We start from the raw sequence: 18,053 nt of genomic DNA, 5'->3' as shown, positions 1-18,053 counted from the left end.
GAGTATTAACCCATTAACGATATCGCGTCATGCCCAAACGGCAGTTTCAGAGCGCTAGCGCTGAACCTCTCACTCACTGATTTCTCCGACCTTTGCTCGAAGTTGAACAAACCTCAACGACTTGTGCTGGCGCACCTGTATCACATTTATCCTAAACAAGATAAAACGTCCAATTATTTTCCCAATTATAAGAAGACACAACCTATCGCGGACGTTGAGCGAGGGGCTCCGGAATAAGTTAAATCACATGGGTTTTCTTGACGCGCACTGACATCGCACATCACGCAGACACATTTTCCATTTCTCCTCCTGTCTACAGATGCGGCCGCTGCGGCCATAATTACACCAAGGCTCTCAGGCTCAGTAACCGTGGGCGATAATCATTGAGTTCGGCCAGTAAAGTTCGCCGCGGTTATTGAAGATGTTCGCCTGAGTTTGCCGATAACGGGTGCTAAAAGCATTTCGTCCTTAACTGAATCATCTTCAAATATTACGAAAGGCATTGGTTTCGAGACTCTAGAGTTGAGCATCTGTCGGATTAAAATGTGACTTCATGCGCGCTGGCCCACTGAAGGAAGTTTTTCGTCTATTTTGCTTTGCCCATTTAACAATTTAAAATATTAATTTGTATCATTACGCATCAGTTTTTGTTTTATTATCCAAGTGAATAGTAACGAGTAATAGCTCTGTAACTGAAATCTACTCCAACGTTGGCTGTCAACAATGTGTAACTGTTTTGTGAACTCAGGGTGTTCCCGATACACTCTCGCAGAGTTGTCGCATGTGAACAACAGCGGTCTCTCGGAGGACACTGCCTACTTGGCTTTGCCTGAGAACAAGTGCCCATCGGAAGAAGTTCTCGGTGCCTGTTCATTCGACCAGCACCAACAAAACGCTTGTTGCGCCGCGGCAGCTGCTGTCGCCCCGTGCTTCGTATCGCCGGTAGAGCCGCTTCGGACACCCCGTCATTCGCAGGACGTGTTCGAGCAGCTGCTGAAGGCCTGCAGGCAGCCGGAGGCTGTCGCCTTCTCCGAGATCCTGCAGGAACTGTGAGTTGGTTAAGAGGGCAAAGGGCTTGAAGAAGTTCGGGCAGTCGCCCTTTTTTGAGACAGCTAAGAGTGCACACACAGAGACACAAAGTCGACACAACCGGGAATGAGTAGCGATTGTACAAACCAGACACATCCGTATGGGTACAGATGCATAATAAACCGAAAGAAACAATATTTAAAGCTAAGTGATAACATCAGTTTCATTAAGCGCATGCGCAAGATGTACCAGGGCTGAAGGATCAAGTGTGAAAATCGCAGCGCGTGTTGCGGCCAGGAAAGACCCCAAAGACACAAGATTGTTTGAGGCTGCTCGTATAGAACCTAGCTTACTTTCCAGTAGTAATAACTACAGCGGAGGTGGTCCCTGCTTTTTTGTTTGCGATACATGCTTCTCAAACTGTCTGTCGAGTGATCATCCATACAGTGGCCGCAGCAAGAAGGGTTGCTGTTCTATCTTTAAGAGCATGAAATGCTTTTAGCTATGCCTTGCTGCCATCCTCCCTTCCACTTTCCGTTGAAAGTTTGTCCCTAATATGTCGTCATAATCTCTTGTGAAGAATGCATTGAAAACTATACGCTATAGTAAAACGGATTAGATTCAGTCAGGTCCCTCATGTTGGAAATGTCGAAAGTCTAAACTCAAAACAAAAACTAGTTCAGCAATGTAAAAAAATGTTCCTGATGATCGCATTCGTCTGCTCTTTCTAACGATACTTTCAAAAGCAACCAAGTTTTTGAGGTACTTTTTCTTTGTTAGGTTTGGCATTAGTTTTCGCGCTCTAGTGAAACGTCGTGTGCTGTAGCGAAACTTAGTGTGCTGTGGCACAACAAAGCAATGACTTATGCCCGCAACTGAACCGTTTGAGACTACGGTAGAAACAGAAACGTATTTCGGACGTTAACTTGGCCATAATCGCTTAAACCACTTTCTTTATTATGGGTGATTCTTGCATGTAAACATGTGGCGGAGCAAAAGGTTTTCATTCTTTATATTTCAGACACCGCAAACATTTACATTAATGGGACACTAAAAAGGGATACTAATCCAGGCTGGATTGATAACTTTGGGGTTTGCTGATAAGTCATGTTACAACTCATATTCTTTGTAAACCAAAAAATTGAGTAAAAATGAGGTGCACGTGGGGCTGCTACTTAAATGTTTGAGCAGCGGCGACGAGTGACGTATTCGTGAACTTTTTGAGAACAACACTATTTCGCCGTCTCGATGGGGAATTACCGTCGAAATACGATAGAAGCAGCGCGGTGAGCTTAACCGGCCGTACGAAGAGTCTCGTAATCAAAACAACACAAAAAGATGACGGAGAGAAAGGTTAATCGCAAACACGAGCGCTGAGTCTTTCGCTTCATATTCTGTGCACTCGGACAGCGAGTAGCCGTTTACGCAGCAAGTTCAGAACCACTCCCTCTCAACGCATTCGCGCTGTGTGTGCTAGACACGCGGCCTGCGAAGCGGTTTGATTCCCCCTTCATCCGCCGAACTGGCTACTTTGCATAGGCTGCTGGCGTTATGAAATTCCAGAGTTTGTTTATTTTTTTACCTTTAGTACGTGCTCATGCTTTTACGGGCATGCCATATGCACATCAACCGCGTGTGAAGCGCTACACAAGTGTGTGGACTTCCACGTTTTCTGCGCAGTGGAAAAGCGGATATGCTTTTAGATGTGCTGAAAAATACGCGAGAAGCACCATATGCATGCACCATCACCTCTTATTTGGCTCATTAAAGAAAAAAGTTTTCCAGTGCTGGTTATCATGTAGTACGCAGTACTGTGAGACGCCGGCACGCAAGTCAGGATTTTCCGCGTGAGAAACGTTGAACCAGCTGACGCGTGTTCGTCATGATTGTGCGTTAATCCCCTTCCGACCGCTACAGCCAGCAGGCGGCAGACTGCAGTTGGGCGCTGCGTACCGTGGTTTGTTTTCGCTTACAACTGACAGGAACCAATTCACAGACGTAAAAGTCACAACTTCCACAGCAAGTGAATCACAAGCGTTCTCTGCAATCATACTGCATAGTTATTCAACAAGCATGCAACCATCGACAGTACTGTGCGCTGCTTGATGGGAAATACGCGTGCAATGTTTCACTCAGAAGTGATGTTGAATAAAATACGTTAGAGCACGGCTGCTGCTCGCATGTTATTGAGTATCCCTCGAAGATTTCGTGTGCACTTCACGACCGCGAACAATGCACCCAAGACCACATGCTCGCGTTATTCTCGCCGATGTACACATGCATCAGCACGATCAGCAGTTTGTTCTGCAGTCTCCGGCTGCTCGCGGTAACTTCATGTAATTTTCATTCGCAGCAACGGAGCCTATTTCTACCGTATGCGCACGTCGCATCGTGACGCAGACGCACGTGATGCAGCGAAGAGCCCCATCGAAATAGTTCGGGGAAGGGGGGGGGGGGCGAAGGTGGCCTGCAATCCCACTTTGCCGCAGATGAATTTTTGAGTTTTCGATTTCCGGCCGCGTTTCCGGTCTTTAGAGGACGGCATAAAAATAACTTCTTGGCAGTTTCTTTTTGGAGGTGCTTCGAACGTAGGTGTTTCGGAATTTTCATTTGCTGTTTTCTCAGCAACGCAGACACCTTTCGCGATAGAAAAGTCATCGGTAGCGTTCCCGGGGAATTATCTATCCTCTTGCATAGTTTGAGTTTTTCAGTTAGCGTCCCTCTCATCTTGATATATCATAAGCTGAAAGCGTGGCATAGTTCATGCGCATACTGCTGCCGCCAAATGATAGGAGCCAGCGAAACTCGCGCTTGAAGAGTGGTGGCGGAAATTCAAGAAACCCTTGATTGGACTACGTTTTATTCTCAGTGAAGTTAGGGCACGACTAGCGTCATAGCCACCAATGTTCAACAACTATTTATCTGACCACCAGCTACAAATCAAACTGCTTACAGATGGCAAATTGGGTGAATTGGAAAAATTATTTTGGCAGCGCAGCGACAGCAAAACAAAAGCACAAATTGTGTTCATGATTACATCACTTTTCTCGTCTAACCGTTTTGGTGTCGTTATGAAATGAAGCTACTTTGAAGAATAAATAACCAGCTAAATCACCCCCTCACCATTTGAGCGGCACGAGTAGAGAAACACTCCATGCCTGCTGATTGCGCACCTAGGTTAACAATCCTGACAACCATCAATGTGGACCCAAATTTCCTCAGACGAGCTGAAGTAGGTTAACAACTGCTCCTGAGTAACTAGAAAGTTTGCGAGTGCTCCTACACGAGATAGCACTTCATGCTTTAGCTGGGTGATGAGGTGGAGCAAATTCTTTATACAGATAGGCCGGGTTTCAAGGAAGATAAAAGTTTCTCGTGATAATGTATGTCTGACGCTTCCCTGATGCCAGCATTCCTTGTGAACTTAAGGGATTCTACAGAAAAGCTTTGGCTTACTGCATATAGACTGAGCCAGAAATGAGCAGTATTAAGCGGGGTTCCTTGTGCGGGGAAGTTACTTGTTCGAGAGCCCAAGGTGTCGGCTCAGCTCTGAATAAGTCTTCATCGAATTGTAGAAAATCAAAAATCGGACGATCACTCGCGATCGTTAACTTATTGCATAATTATGCCGCTGCACACGATGCCAGTTTTGTGTATTAACTCACAACCGGCAGCACCAGAATAGGAAGGAAAAGCAGTTGACATTAGCGAACCTCCACCCGAATTCTTAATAAACTCCAGATTCTTCGCGCTTAGTAACTGCCCTTGATGACAGAAAACCTTGGCTTTCGCACACAAGGCCACCGAGACGGGTGATGTCACGGGTACGAGCAAGTGCCGGAGAAATCTAACGGCCGGGCTGCTTTAATCATTCGATCTCTAATTGGCTGAATCCAGCTCTGGCTTCCTCTATTGCCACCTGAATGATATCTTGAGTATATTGGCTTCGTACCTTTGGCAGGTCATGGCGCTAGCTTCCGCGAAAGTTTGCTCTGTATGAAGGACGAAGATATATGCCTTGGTGCCACTGTGCAGCGGTGTTGAGACCTGCGTGAAGCTCCACGAGAGCGAGCACGCTGACATCTTCCGTGTGTCCGGTGTCCGCTGTGCACCGATGGTGCTCAAGGTCTTCGACTGTAGCTACATCGCGCGCCACGTGCGTTGCCTCTGCAACGAGATAAACACCAGCTGGTGAGTCTATAGGGCTGCCCGACCGAAATGTGCCCCTTTGTGTGCCAGCTAGGATTACAATACAAGCTTCAACAAGGGGTCAGAGGAAAACAGCCCGCTGACCTGTGCTGTGGCAAGACGAGGGGTCTTCGCCAACGGCAAGTCGTCCAGTCGAAACGTTGTTCAGTCTACTCTTTTGTCGCCGTGTGCTGACCTTTTTGTGTTCTCAAGAATCTACTCTTCCCTGCTATTTTCCCCGTGGGATAAACCTAACCGGCCGAATAAAGTAATTTCAGAAAGTGGTCGATGTCTTGCACGCAATAATTTCTCTTATGTTGGTCACCGAAGTTGACCTCTTCGATTCCGACAAATAGAGGTGCAGCTTAGCGCCTTACGGCAGTGTCACTTTCCTTTAGAATGCCTCAAGCGGATTCAGAATTTTTCAAAATCAAAGGGGGATCCAGAATTTATTCAAAATATGCGGAGTTCAAATTTATATCACGCTCAATCCACATGAAAGAGCGTGCACTGAACGAGGACTACCGCGCTCTACGTCACCAACTTGTTAAGTTGTCCAGAAACTGCCGAGAGCTTGAGAGCTTTCATAAAAGGAGCACTAAATAAGACACCGTGAAGATTCTCTTAGCGGCTGTCACATCGGTTAAAGCTCTGTCAGAGGCTTCACATTTTAGCGCCGGTGATGCAGTTGCCACTGCATTTAGTAGGAAAAGGCAGGAAAAAATAATGAAGCTCAAGGAGCAAAACATGTCGAATCCCACTGTCGGTGTGAAAAAAATTGAAGGTGCACTTATGTTTTCTCATCTTTCGAGTACCGTTGCCTTCTCTGTTACTTAATATTGTAATAATCATTGATATTACTTATTTAATTACGTAATTGCTCGATCAAATAAATAATACTGTACAATTAACAATTACTTGGTTAAAATTTTAAAAATAGGAATAACTCAATTAATCGATCAATGTAATACATATTTATTGCATACCTTCAATTATTAATTACTTCTAATATTAATCGATTACTTGATTATTATTTTATTGTTTTCTCAATTCTCTAGTGATTACTTCTAATCCACCAATATCATGAATTACTCGGATTATTTAACTAAATTATATGAATTCTTATTTAAATGGTTTTTAGTTAGTAATTCCACCACTTATACCTTCCATGAAATTCTTATTAATCCTTACAAATCATAATTGCACTCTTACCGGATGATCGACATTTCATGAAGACACGCTGTGTCCACAGCCCGTGGTGACAAATTCTGTACACGCCACTCATGAGGCAAGAAATACTTTCGCATTAATACTTCGTTAGTCGTGATAAAGCTGCGCATTCGAGGCAGTCATGCGAAGGAGGACGCAGCTATCAATATATTTCACGTTCCGTTTAGGTGCGTATTTCGCGGTCTTCCTGAAATAATGACAACACTCCTGCATGTCAGTCTCAAAGTGCTAGCAGAGCCTTAAGGGCGGCGGCACTCACCGGACTGGTAAGGCCAGTGGTGTATCATTGACTACATCGACGCCGAGATGTAGTCAATGATGGATATGCACGCGGAACCACATCGTTTGATCAGCTCCTTCAGTCCGTCGCCGGCGCATTCTCATGCTGTTGTCATGAGTTTTGCTGTAAAGTATAACGTTTAAGCGCTGTTGTATAGATGTCTCCACGACAACGAATAGATATGCCGCTAAGTGCCGTTGCGATTCATCTGGTGTCATTACACCGAGAGCGTGGAAGGTGATGGTTCCACCATGACAGCACAGTTCTTGTTCGGTACTGAGCCCTTATCTCTAAGCTGTTTATGTGACTGCTGTAGAATGGCTTGTGTAGTAAATATGAGTCACTATTTTTAACGTGCATCTCTGAGTATTCCTGACTAACGGGCGCATTTCAAGTGCGAGGAGTTTTGCACACGACTCATTCTGCAAAGGCAAGCGTTATTTAGGCACTCGTGTATCGTGATATTGTGCTCTGTTATCAAGGAAAGCGGGTGCGGGGAGCGGATCTCTTCGCGCGATGCGGTTTTAAATCCTCCTCCCGGCTGTGACGCTTTCTACTTATTTTTTGAGTAGGGTGTGGCATGAGTGAACACAAAGCGCCTCAACGAAATCCCTGTGCTTTAGCGTAAGAAATTTCCACGCAAAGTGTAGTACTGTTCTCACTATAGCGACTTACATTTCTGACTAGCAGCCAGTAAACGTCTGGTCCAAGCAGAGCATTGCGGCAGTTATAGCCAAAAATATTAAGCCATTGAGACATCTATATACTTGGCCAATGACGGTAGGCCTTGCGGATGCGTACTTCCGATCCGTTTTGCGCGCGAAAGTCGATTTTTCTTTTCAGCGGCCTTTCAGCGCAGCAAAAGCCGATGCATCCCTCACCATGGCAGCTATGCAAGAATTTAATGAAAGGCTCATTAATGAAGTTCAAAAGTAAAAGGTGCTGTGGGATATGTCCTACACGCACTATACGTCACAAGAGCGTCGGAATGTCGCCTGGCGCCTCATCGCAGCGTCCCTCGGGCGCGCTTTTCTGCGTCACGTGACCTTGTGTAGTCGACTAAAAATAAAATTACCAAAATATATTTTTTTAATGTTTTGTTGTGTTTTATCTTGTATGAAGCCTTAAGAGCGTTGTTCTACGCGTTAATTAACGCAATCGAGCAGCGCTGAAAACGCGCCGCTAGCCGACGCCGAGTCCCGTCGCTTCGTGCGGTTTGCGCCAGCGGCATCGATGGGCGACGGCGGCGTCATCCCGCGACGTATCGCGGAGTATCGCCTCAGGCGGTTACCGCTTGAACCCTTACGTCGATAACAGCAGATAGCAACTGCTGCACTGTGTTAAGGCTCGCGTGTCATCGCCTTCCTGTGATGGCTGTCCACAAGGAAGCAATTTTCTTTGGCTAATCAGATTACTATCGAGCTATACTTCTTTTCTTTTTGTCCTGTTTCGTGTTTGCAAAGTCGGCCCTCGCGCTGCATTCGGGTTATTACGATAGAAAGTGGAACTGTGGCTGTTTTGCCGACGGCGCAAACCCGCGGCCTATGCCACGTGGTCGAGCGCTACAGTCGACCGCCGGGACTGAAATTTCCTTTCGAGGAAGATACCGAAACGGTCTTGAAATATTGTTAACGAAAGCTATCTGTGGTTTCACGAGCCGTGCGCCAATTTTAGTTCCTTCATCTTTTTTAAAGGCAAGAGGGGTTCAAAAATATGTTTGCACGCAATGCAAATATTCAAGTGGCAGCTGAGAACTGCTGTCGGTAGGCTCTATGCATGTTTTACTACGCCTATTACTCGTAAGACGCATCTTTATCTGTAACCCGCCGCGGTGGCTCAGTGGTTATGGCTCTGGGCTGCCGACCCGTATGACGCGCAGTCGATGCTGGCCGCGGCGGGCACATTTCGATGGAGGCGAAAAGCTGGAGGCCCATGTACTGTGCAACGTCAGTGCATGTCAAAGAACACCGGGTGGTAGAAATTACCGGAGCCCTCCACTGCGGCGTCCTTCATAGCCTGCGTCACTTTGGATTGCTAAACCCGATAAAACCAACCAAACCAAACACCTTTATCTGTGAAAAGGTTAGCTCTTTTTTTGTTCTATTATTAGGCTGAACGAGATCGACTAGAACCATTGCGTCCTCACGCTCGGATGGCGGCACTGCTCCAAGTATCGCTGTTGCCCACATTCATGCCGTTCCCCTGCGCAGGAATTGCAGGCCCAAGATTTCGGACATCGGTACACCGTGCGGGGATACGACTCCTTCGTCGACTGCCGCCGGCTCACTTTCCTTGATCCACTGCCCAAAGCGCGGGTGTGTTGCTTGTGCCACGACGTGCTGCCGGTCCAGTATCTTGCTCCGTGCGGCAATGCCGTATGCGCCAGCTGCCTGGACGTTTCCATCAAAGAGGCCCCCGCCAAGTGCAGGGAAAGAGGGGAAGGCACTTCGCCCGAAGGCCATGCCAAGTTCAGCATGCGTGGCGTCACGAGACTTGACTTCAACGCCAAGGACCTGGGAACTCTGCGCGTCTACTGCCCTAACATCTGGTACGGCTGCACGCAGAGCAGTGAGCTTCGGCACCTTGAGGAGCACTACTTGAAGAACTGTCCTCACCACCCGAAGATGTGCTTCCACTGCCGACGGGAGGACATCCCGCCTGGTGACTTCGTCCCGCACATCTACAGCTGCAAAAGACGCCAAGAGGAAGCAAGAAGCGTCGACCGCCAAAGCCCCCCTGTCCAGCAGTCGCTGTCCGAATCACCTGCGAGTCAGACTGAAGACGAGCACTTGTGCGCTACGCAGGCCCTTCTCGCCGAGGTCACTGAGCGTGGTGGAGAGGTGCATCCTGAGCCGGTGGAACACCTGAATCAACTGGCCGCAGACATCAAAAGAGCTCCCTGAGGTCTCCGGGACTCGTGAAGGCGCTACCGTAGGCACGCTGTCCGAGGGTCCTGCAAGTCCCAACGAATCCTCTACCAGAGGCGAGCGCCCCTTGGAGGACCTGTTTGTGGGGAAGCAACAGCGTTGATCGGCCGGGGCTTCTTCGACCGTCGGCGTCTACTGCGCTGTTTGAAGTACGCCTGTCTTCGTTTGCTTCGACTATTCGCCCGAGACTTCCAACGCAGAAACGTCCGAGGCTCACGCGCCTTCAGTGTTGAATCACTGAGAGCACTTTTAGCGCCCTTTCGCTATTCTTTTCATTTTCAAAACTGCGCCATTGCATTCTGTTTTTATTGTAAGTATTACCCGAAAACTTCCAAATCTTTCGATACGTTACTGGTGCTTAAAAACGAACTATTCTCTTCGAGATGATACGTGATATAAGGAATTTGCATTCCAATGTCTATTGGTTATGCGATTAAACTACATCATTAATTGAAATTTAAAAAATCTTAATGGTTGCAGTTCTTTTCGCTGTGTAATAAGTTTACCTCCAATATCCGTACTATATATTCTTAACAAAAGCGTGTGATCATCACATCCGTAAATAGGCTGTTACGTGCACAAGCTCGTGACAAAAAGTTCTGAAGCGAAGAAAGTGTACTGTAATTAAGGTTTATTTCCAGTAACGTCCCACGCATGCGCATAGCACCTTCGCCATTGTTTTCGATTAAAACTACGTTAAAAATGGCTCATGAGTTAGCTGCAACACACGTGTTCGGAAAATAGCCTTTCTTCTACCAAGCGCACGACGGACTGTCGAAAAAGAGACGCTCGGCATTGCGCCTACTACCGTCATTACCGCTTATTGTTTGTTGACAAGAGGAGAACTGCCCCGTGGGTCGCCACGGATCTGGTGTCCAGTTACGTCGTACGTTCGCTCCGTGAGGTTCGCCTCTGGGCCGAATTAGGTCTTGACTGGCCACGTAACTTGCAGAAAAGCCCATATGCTCCAAATACGAGTCCTCTTTGAAATGGCTGGACAAATGAACAATGACGCTATAATTAAAAACAGAAACGGGATGCCAAAGCAGAATGATTTCTGGTGTGAAAAATTGATCAGCGAACACCTCGATGTTCAGGGCACGAGACAGACGAAGAAAGAAGGGAAGATCACAGTATCAGACTATGTAGTAATATATAGTCAGTGATCGTTGTCTTTTTCCTTCGCCTTCGCCTTGCGTGTCGAGTTGAATTTCAAAGTTTTGTCGTTTAAACAGTCCCATATAGGGAGTTTGCACGAAAGCCGGCGGCGCTATGCATTCTAGGTAGTCCGCCATTTTGTCGTCCTTGTTAGCAGCCGACGCACCCAGGCCAGGCAGCAGTGTTTTTGTCCGAGTGCCGTATCGTCTTCTGCAGTCATCAAAACTAACAAGGGGTTGCATATTCGCCGCCCCGGCGTGCTTTAAAGATGTCGGCAGTTTCGTCAGAGACCTACGTGTCGACTCTGTGCCCGAAAGACCGGGCGCTACGAGCAGAAAACAAAACAGTGCGGCGTGGACCCATTCACGCTACGCGCGGATGACTGCACTGTCGATTTCAACTTGTGGCCGCCCGTCGACATCGCCGATATTCACGAATTTCTAGTTCTGAGAACTAGTTTTGTTACTCGGCAGCAGCTTAAGGCCAGAAAAGCTTTGGAAGGGCACAACTTCCTCACAAGTGGATGGGTACGCGAGCCATGCATGAAAACGGTCGTAGCCGACACAGTGATACTCAAAACACAGGTAAGGACATAAAACCTTTTTTTTTCGTGAAGTACTAATTCCTTTCGTCGCCGTTGTCATTTGCGCCCAGGTGAACCACCCGTGGACTGATCTGGTTTCTTTAAGGCATAACCCAGGTGCAGCGATGAGGTCCAGTCGGGGCTGGAATCGTCGAAAAGTTTAGACGGCCGACCTAGAAAATAAATGTACGCGTGTGACCAAGAGTGATCACTTTCGGCAGCAGTTCCTAACTTTCAAATACATTCGAGGCGCATGTTTAGGAAAAACTACGAAGAGACGCATCGTGGGGTGCCTGTTTTGCAAAGCGTAAAGCGCGAGTGCAGAAGTAAAAAACAAACGCGCAGTAAGCCAAATAATCGTTGTACGCACCTGAAACGAAGTGGAGTGCACAGACTTTATACTTGTCTGGATTGGCGTCAGTCTCACTCCTGTTAATACGCGCCAGCCACTCGCGTCGGCGTCGATATGAAAGCTGCTTTGCTTTCTCGCACTCGTGCAGGCGTATTTTTGGAATCTTGAAGAACCGGCAGTCGGCCTGTCCTGTCTTCAGTTTCTGCGCTTTGCTTTGGGTTCTGCTGGTGCAGCTCACAACAGCACAGTACACCGTAACGCCAGCACTGTTGCACGCACGTACTACGCGAGCGTAAAAACCAACGTGCGCTTCCTGCGTCGGCTGCTACCAAGGACGACAAAATGGAGGACTACCCAGAATGCATAGCGCCGCCGGCTTTCGTGCAAACTCCCTATACTATCTTATTGTCTTAACGGTATATTTATAGATGCAGCTATAGCTCCTTGTGTGGGAGCTGTTCTTGAGCCCCTGAGTTAGCGAGCAGTTATTTATGACATTGTTATGATGATCGAGTTTAGCTCGAATAAATAGAGACAATGCAAATCTTATTAAGTTTTATTTCAGTAACTGGAAAACAGGACACAAGACTCGCAACAATGACAGAAGAGGCTGTTTAACTAACCCACCAGGTATAAAGTTTGCATGCGCAGATATAGTTGCCTGCTGAGCATAAATGGAATAAGTGCTGTTAATAGAGCAGTACTTTCGTATTCAATTCAGAGGTGCTTTTAGAAAACATGGCGGACAGACATTTTCGTCAATACAGTGAAAAGCTACGCGAACCAAATGAAACAAAAAAAAGTGCTCAATGAATCAGAAAGAAAGATAAGCTACGGGAAAATGAAAAAAATACAGATAATAAGCGTGCTGTCACCGGAAACGTTCAATTAAGCGCTTTATCTTGGAGGACGATTTTAAGAGAACTGACCTCATTAAAAGCTGCTGTCTGCCTAACACACAAATAGAAATAGGCTGTTAGCAAGCGAAATTTTACGAAGGGGGCAGATAATGACAAGTGACATACAGAACTCTCTTGTCGATCTTCCATATTTTGCTCGGCGGCCGGGCTGCCGGCACATTCCCGTAATTCGTGGGCGAGAGTGCCCCTCTCCCCACACGTTATGCAATATTGTTCTTTCTCTTCTAAGTTGTTATGCATACCCAGAAGGGGCTTATATGGTTTCCCCCTTGCAATCCTCTCCATGCAATTGCCTCCTCGTTTCCGAGGGAACAATCGGGCGGCGGATAGACCCTCCTATTCAGCTTATACTGTTCCGTGACCTCGTGCTATGAAATAAAGCTATCTTTCATGTCTATGCGAGAGGGCTAGAGACCTATAGGGCAAGCTTGTGTGCAGCGTCATTTCCTGCAGTAGACTCGTGCGCTGGAATCCATATCATCTCCATGTTACGTACGTTCTATCGGCTTCGCTTCGAGGACGCGTTTGGCCTCTTCCGAGATTTTAATAAAAAGAAATGGCGCGTGTCATTGCACAATTCTCCCCCAAAACCAATTTATTTTTCAATTTGGCTTTCTGAAATTATCTGCAGTGTTAGCGCGCCGTTTCGAAGCGCATTTGGTTTCATGTCTCCGCACACAACGAGCAACAATAAAGTTGTAAAAATCAACGAAGTTGTATTAAACATATAATATCTTGTGTCAGCGCCTTTAATGTCGTTTCGGAAAAAGCAAGATATTTAACAAATAAAGAAAAATGCCTACTACCCTGTGTGTGTCAGTCAGGCTATCTATGGAAACCGCCAGTAACTGGACCACAGATGTAACCAGGGGGATGCAGCTTTTCGCTTTCGACCAGGGTTAACCAGTGCGAAACCACCAGCAATTTTTAGCTGTTGAACAAAAATTCCTCCTGTTCCAAGAAGAGAAGTCGAGACCACCGCCTGTTAGCGGCAGTCTCGTTACCAATTGAGCTAACCAGAGCAGCGTCGACATGAACCCTGCAAGGCGGGTTGTGTCGAGATGGGTATATGTAAACGCCGCAGGGTGTCGTCGGGAGACCACTGGGCTCGACTAACTTTACCGCTCAACTTCCGTTTCAAGCGCTGAGCTGACTCAGAGGTCCCTGTGCAAATTAAATTGAACTCCCTTTCACGTTCGCGGAAAGCATTCTCTGCAGGGGAGAACAGAAGCGGGAACCGGTTTCCTGTTCGCGCTGTGGTGCCTCGGGGGCCGCGCCGCAAGAGTGGACTCGCTCCTATCGAGTTCATGTAAACAGATACTCGTCCCAGATTGGACTATTTTGAACCAAATTGGGCTACTATTATTTTTTCCTGGGTTCTTTTTAGACAGTTTGGCGTTTTGCCTATTTTTGGGCTATACACTCCCTGAAAATCTAAATGGTAAAAGAAACGTCTTTTGAAAAAGTGCGCTTTGTTTGGTTAGCTATCGATGCATCTTTTTTGTTCTTCTTGCTCTCTTTTCTTCATTAAGCCCCGTGTACATGGATTCAACAGTAGCGCGTCACATTTTTACAGTATCTCGCGGAGCCGATGCGCTACCGTTTACACGTACCGCATCAAGTCTGGCAGCACGGTGACCCTCGCTCATTGCGCGCCGCAAAGGGGTCCAGTCTTCCGTATCTGGAGCGAAGTCTGCTTTGTTATCCGGCTAAGGGGTATTGTATAGCCACGACAGGGAGGAGGAGGGACACCTCCAAACATGCTTACATTCACCGCTGAGGTCAACTTGCCATTCTCGATCTGCCCCCGTCTGGAGCTTTGACGCGACGCGTTTTCCTAGCGCATCATCACCGCTTACATGAATGCGATGTGCTGCTGTCGCATTCATGTAAACTCCGCTCGGCTAGTGTCACAGCAGGCGGTTGAAACTGGTGGGTAGTTAGTCCAAGCAAACGATTTATTTCAGGCAAATACTTTCAAAGAGAACGTTCCCCGTTGTTTCCATGGTAGAGAGAGGGCAGATAAATAGGTTTGTTTACCACACGAAGTGAACAAGATAAGAGGGAGCCAGCGGTTTGGCAAAAGGACTTGTCTTCATCTGGGCAAAGCGTTCATCAGTTTCACTCCCAGGAGGAAGCCCGGATTAGGGGGAGGAGAGTGGATGGGGAAGGCTTAGGAGCGGAAACTTGAAAATCTTGTTTGGGCAGGATGGGTGCTAAAAATGTTTAACTTGCTGACCTACAGAACAGTGATAAAGAAACACGCCATCTCAGCAGAAAAGAATGCAGGAGGTGGGGAGATTGAAGAGATAGCGATTGCGGGCTTGAAAGGCTGTGTGACTTAGACATTGTCTAGGGGATGTATCCTCTAAAGAAAATTCTAACAAGCCTGAAAAGCCCTTTCTCGAGTTCGCAGCGCTCTCCTCGTCTGGACACAAATCGCACTACAGATACATTGATCACTGAGCTGCGAAGTTCGGCATTGATCATCGGGGGGAGGGGGCACTCGTTTTAGCTTTCTTTCAGTGAAGAAATGCGTCAGCGTTGAGAATGCGGAACGCCAAGAGGGAATTAAAAAGATTCACTGGCAACATTCGCAATGGGCAAAAAAAAAAAATAACATCAGTCATTCTACCTTACCAGCGCTGTTAAAGCTATGCGCTTCCCCCAAATAGGACGCATTGCAACCTTTGCCAGCTAGACGTTATTTCAAGGGCCCTGTTCGAGAGCGGGCAACTCTTAGGCGAAGGGCCTGATCACAACGCACAAAGCTGTTTTCTTTCTATGCTCCCTTCATTCTTTCCCACTCGGTTGTTTTATTTCCACTGTTCAGCTCCGATTTGGTGACCCGGAGTGACCTGTTATCCCAAGCAAGAGCGACAGCGGTGGAAATTTGGATCCTGAAACAACGACTCCACCCACTATTTGTATTTTTTGTTCTTTATTGTTCCTTTCTGTGAATGAATATTTGCCGCTACTATCCGCGGCTCAGGTGCTTCCGGCCTCAATGGCAGATGCGGCTGGTAGCAACATCTTTTATTTCCATTTTTACTTTATTATGAAAACAAAAGCCACTAATAATAGCCAGGAAGGAGAGAATGAATTTTGCAGAGGAGGATGGGCTTAATGCAAAGCTACCCCCCCCCGGCTGGTAGACACTACACTCGCAGACCGCTTTTTGTGACTATGCAGCCATGACTAGTTAGGAAAGTGAAGGAGGCGCGCCTTTGTCAACCAACTGCGATCCCCTCCACAGGTCATTTGTTGTGGCCAGGGCTGCAGGGGGATGAAGGGGGAGATGGTGCAGGCTCACTAATACCCCTGTCACACGGGACGTTGAATGTCATTCGCAGCGAATGACATTACGTTTGAATGGCGTTTTTTTCGCTGCTACACGGGCACAGTCAATGACATTCACAGCTAACGACATTCGCCCATTGAATGAGTTTCCCGAACTCATGCAAGCGCGACCTGTGTAATCTCGACGACAGCGGCTTGGCGAAAAATTACAAAACTGATTAGTGAGAACAAAACGTATTCAAAGAAAACTTTATTTTAATTGCTGCAATGAACTTTTGAATCATTTTTTGATGTAAAATAAGGTATTTGAAGCGATTTGCGCAACTACACTATTGTTCCCAGTCGCCGCCAGTTACTGTAGAGACGGCCGCGTTTGTTTACAAACCGTCCTCCATCTTGCCTGAGTAGCTTGGTCGTCACTCCATTTGCCTTCAGTGCTCGCAATGGAAAACAACTCTGCAGCTTCGCCAGCCCAGCAGAAGGCGTGTGAACAAGCAATGTTCGCTTGCACTGTTGCTCATCAGCGACTGTCAAGAATTCGGCACCAATTTCGCAGCCCTCCATAGTGCCGACAGCGGGAGGAAGTGCGGGCGGCATGTACGGGAGGGATCGTGAGCGGCTTTGAGCCTGTCTTGCTTTGGATATTTCAGTGGATTGCTTGTTGACTATTGCTCCCACAAGGCGTTGCAAAAAATTTTTAAAGAGTCTATTAATGTGTAACAGTGTGATACTAGCAATAAACATAAAAAATGTGTATGAAAAACATGATTTGTAACGTTCTGCTGTCATAGCAGTTAGCCGATGGACATCGCCATCATTTGCAAATGCCGTTTTGTGTACCCGTGTAGAACGGCAACGCCAGCAGGCAGTGACATTCGTTGTGAATGTCATTCGCTGCGAATGACATTCAACGTCCCGTGTGACAGGGGTATAAGGCTGAGATAAGTCACTCCCCATGACAATGGAACGAAGCCCAGTCCTTAGCTTCTTTCCTGCCTAGCCTTGGCTACCTAGCCACAAAAAGCCCCCCCCCCCCCCTTTCTTCGTCCTCCGGGAACGCCTGGTCTGGTCTCTCGCCCCCTCAAGTTCCCTTCTCCCGAGAGCCGTACTCTACACAGGGACGCAAGTTCTCCCTGATTATTAGCTGCATTCTCTTTTACCTCCTCTCCCCCATAGTCCTGCTTAGGGCCCGTCCCAGTGGTCGTGACGATGACAGCACCAATTACAAGGCTCTGATTTCCCTTTCCTTCTTCATCAGCCGCTGTCTCCTCCCCCAGCCTAGAGCAATCAGTTCCGGACCGTCGCTAAGTATGCGCGAGTGTCGAGTTCACTCGAGTCCCTTATTCAAGCAGATATGGACAGGTTTGACGACACTTCCAGCAACTCGGAGGAGTCTGCGGACAAACTTTCCGAAGATGCAAGCAGCGTCGGTGTGCACAGTCATATCGACGAGGCGGCCTTTTTAGTTCAGCGTCCCGGACGCAAGCCCATCGTGTGGGGCTACGACTCCTTCATCGATTACCGCCCCATCGTGTTCGTGGATCCGCTGCCTGAGCATCGGGTGTGCTTCCTGTGCTTTGAGGTACCGCCGTTCCTATGGATGATCCCGTGCGGCCATGTGATGTGCAGAAACTGTGTGACGTTTGACACTCAGGTAGTCCACTCCGCCGCAACATCAATGGCTATCTGCCTCAAAGACAATACAGAGTACACTACAGCCGATGTCCAGAGACTAGACTTCAACGCCAAGGAGCTGGGGACTCTACGCGTCTACTGCCCCAACCTCGAGAACGGCTGCACACAGAGCAGCGAGCTTCGGCACCTCGAGAGCCACTACCCGAGGCACTGTCTCCACGAACCCTCGTCGTGCACGCGCTGCCCATCGCGGGACGGCATCCTCATCTGCAACTTCGCCTGGCACCACTACAGAAGCATTGGAAGAAAGCTCGCTCTTTGGTTTTCCCAGCACCTGCAGGAGGCAGGAAGTGACGTCTCGGCGACGCCCTAGTTCCGCCGTCGCAGCACGGGGCAGCTTCGCATGGGACTCCAGGGGAAGTGTCGCGCCCGTCTGAAGCCCCACAAGCTG

General features: G+C 47.7%; 1 protein-coding gene across 1 annotated transcript; it reads left to right on the top strand.

The window, feature by feature from the left end:
• Positions 1–968: 968 nt before the first annotated feature.
• On the top strand, positions 969–9,865 carry LOC144106397 (uncharacterized). The gene is made up of 2 exons (XM_077639199.1): positions 969–1,049; positions 8,938–9,865. Exon 2 carries the CDS (start codon positions 9,202–9,204, stop codon positions 9,628–9,630), a length of 429 nt encoding a protein of 142 aa, XP_077495325.1. The 5' UTR covers positions 969–1,049; positions 8,938–9,201; the 3' UTR covers positions 9,631–9,865.
• The last annotated feature ends 8,188 nt before the right edge of the window (positions 9,866–18,053 follow it).

The sequence above is a fragment of the Amblyomma americanum genome, chromosome 1 (genome assembly GCF_052857255.1).
Source record: "Amblyomma americanum isolate KBUSLIRL-KWMA chromosome 1, ASM5285725v1, whole genome shotgun sequence".
NCBI lineage: Eukaryota > Metazoa > Arthropoda > Arachnida > Ixodida > Ixodidae > Amblyomma > Amblyomma americanum.
Note: the sequence above shows the minus strand (reverse complement) of the source record. Positions and strands in the feature narration are given on the sequence as shown.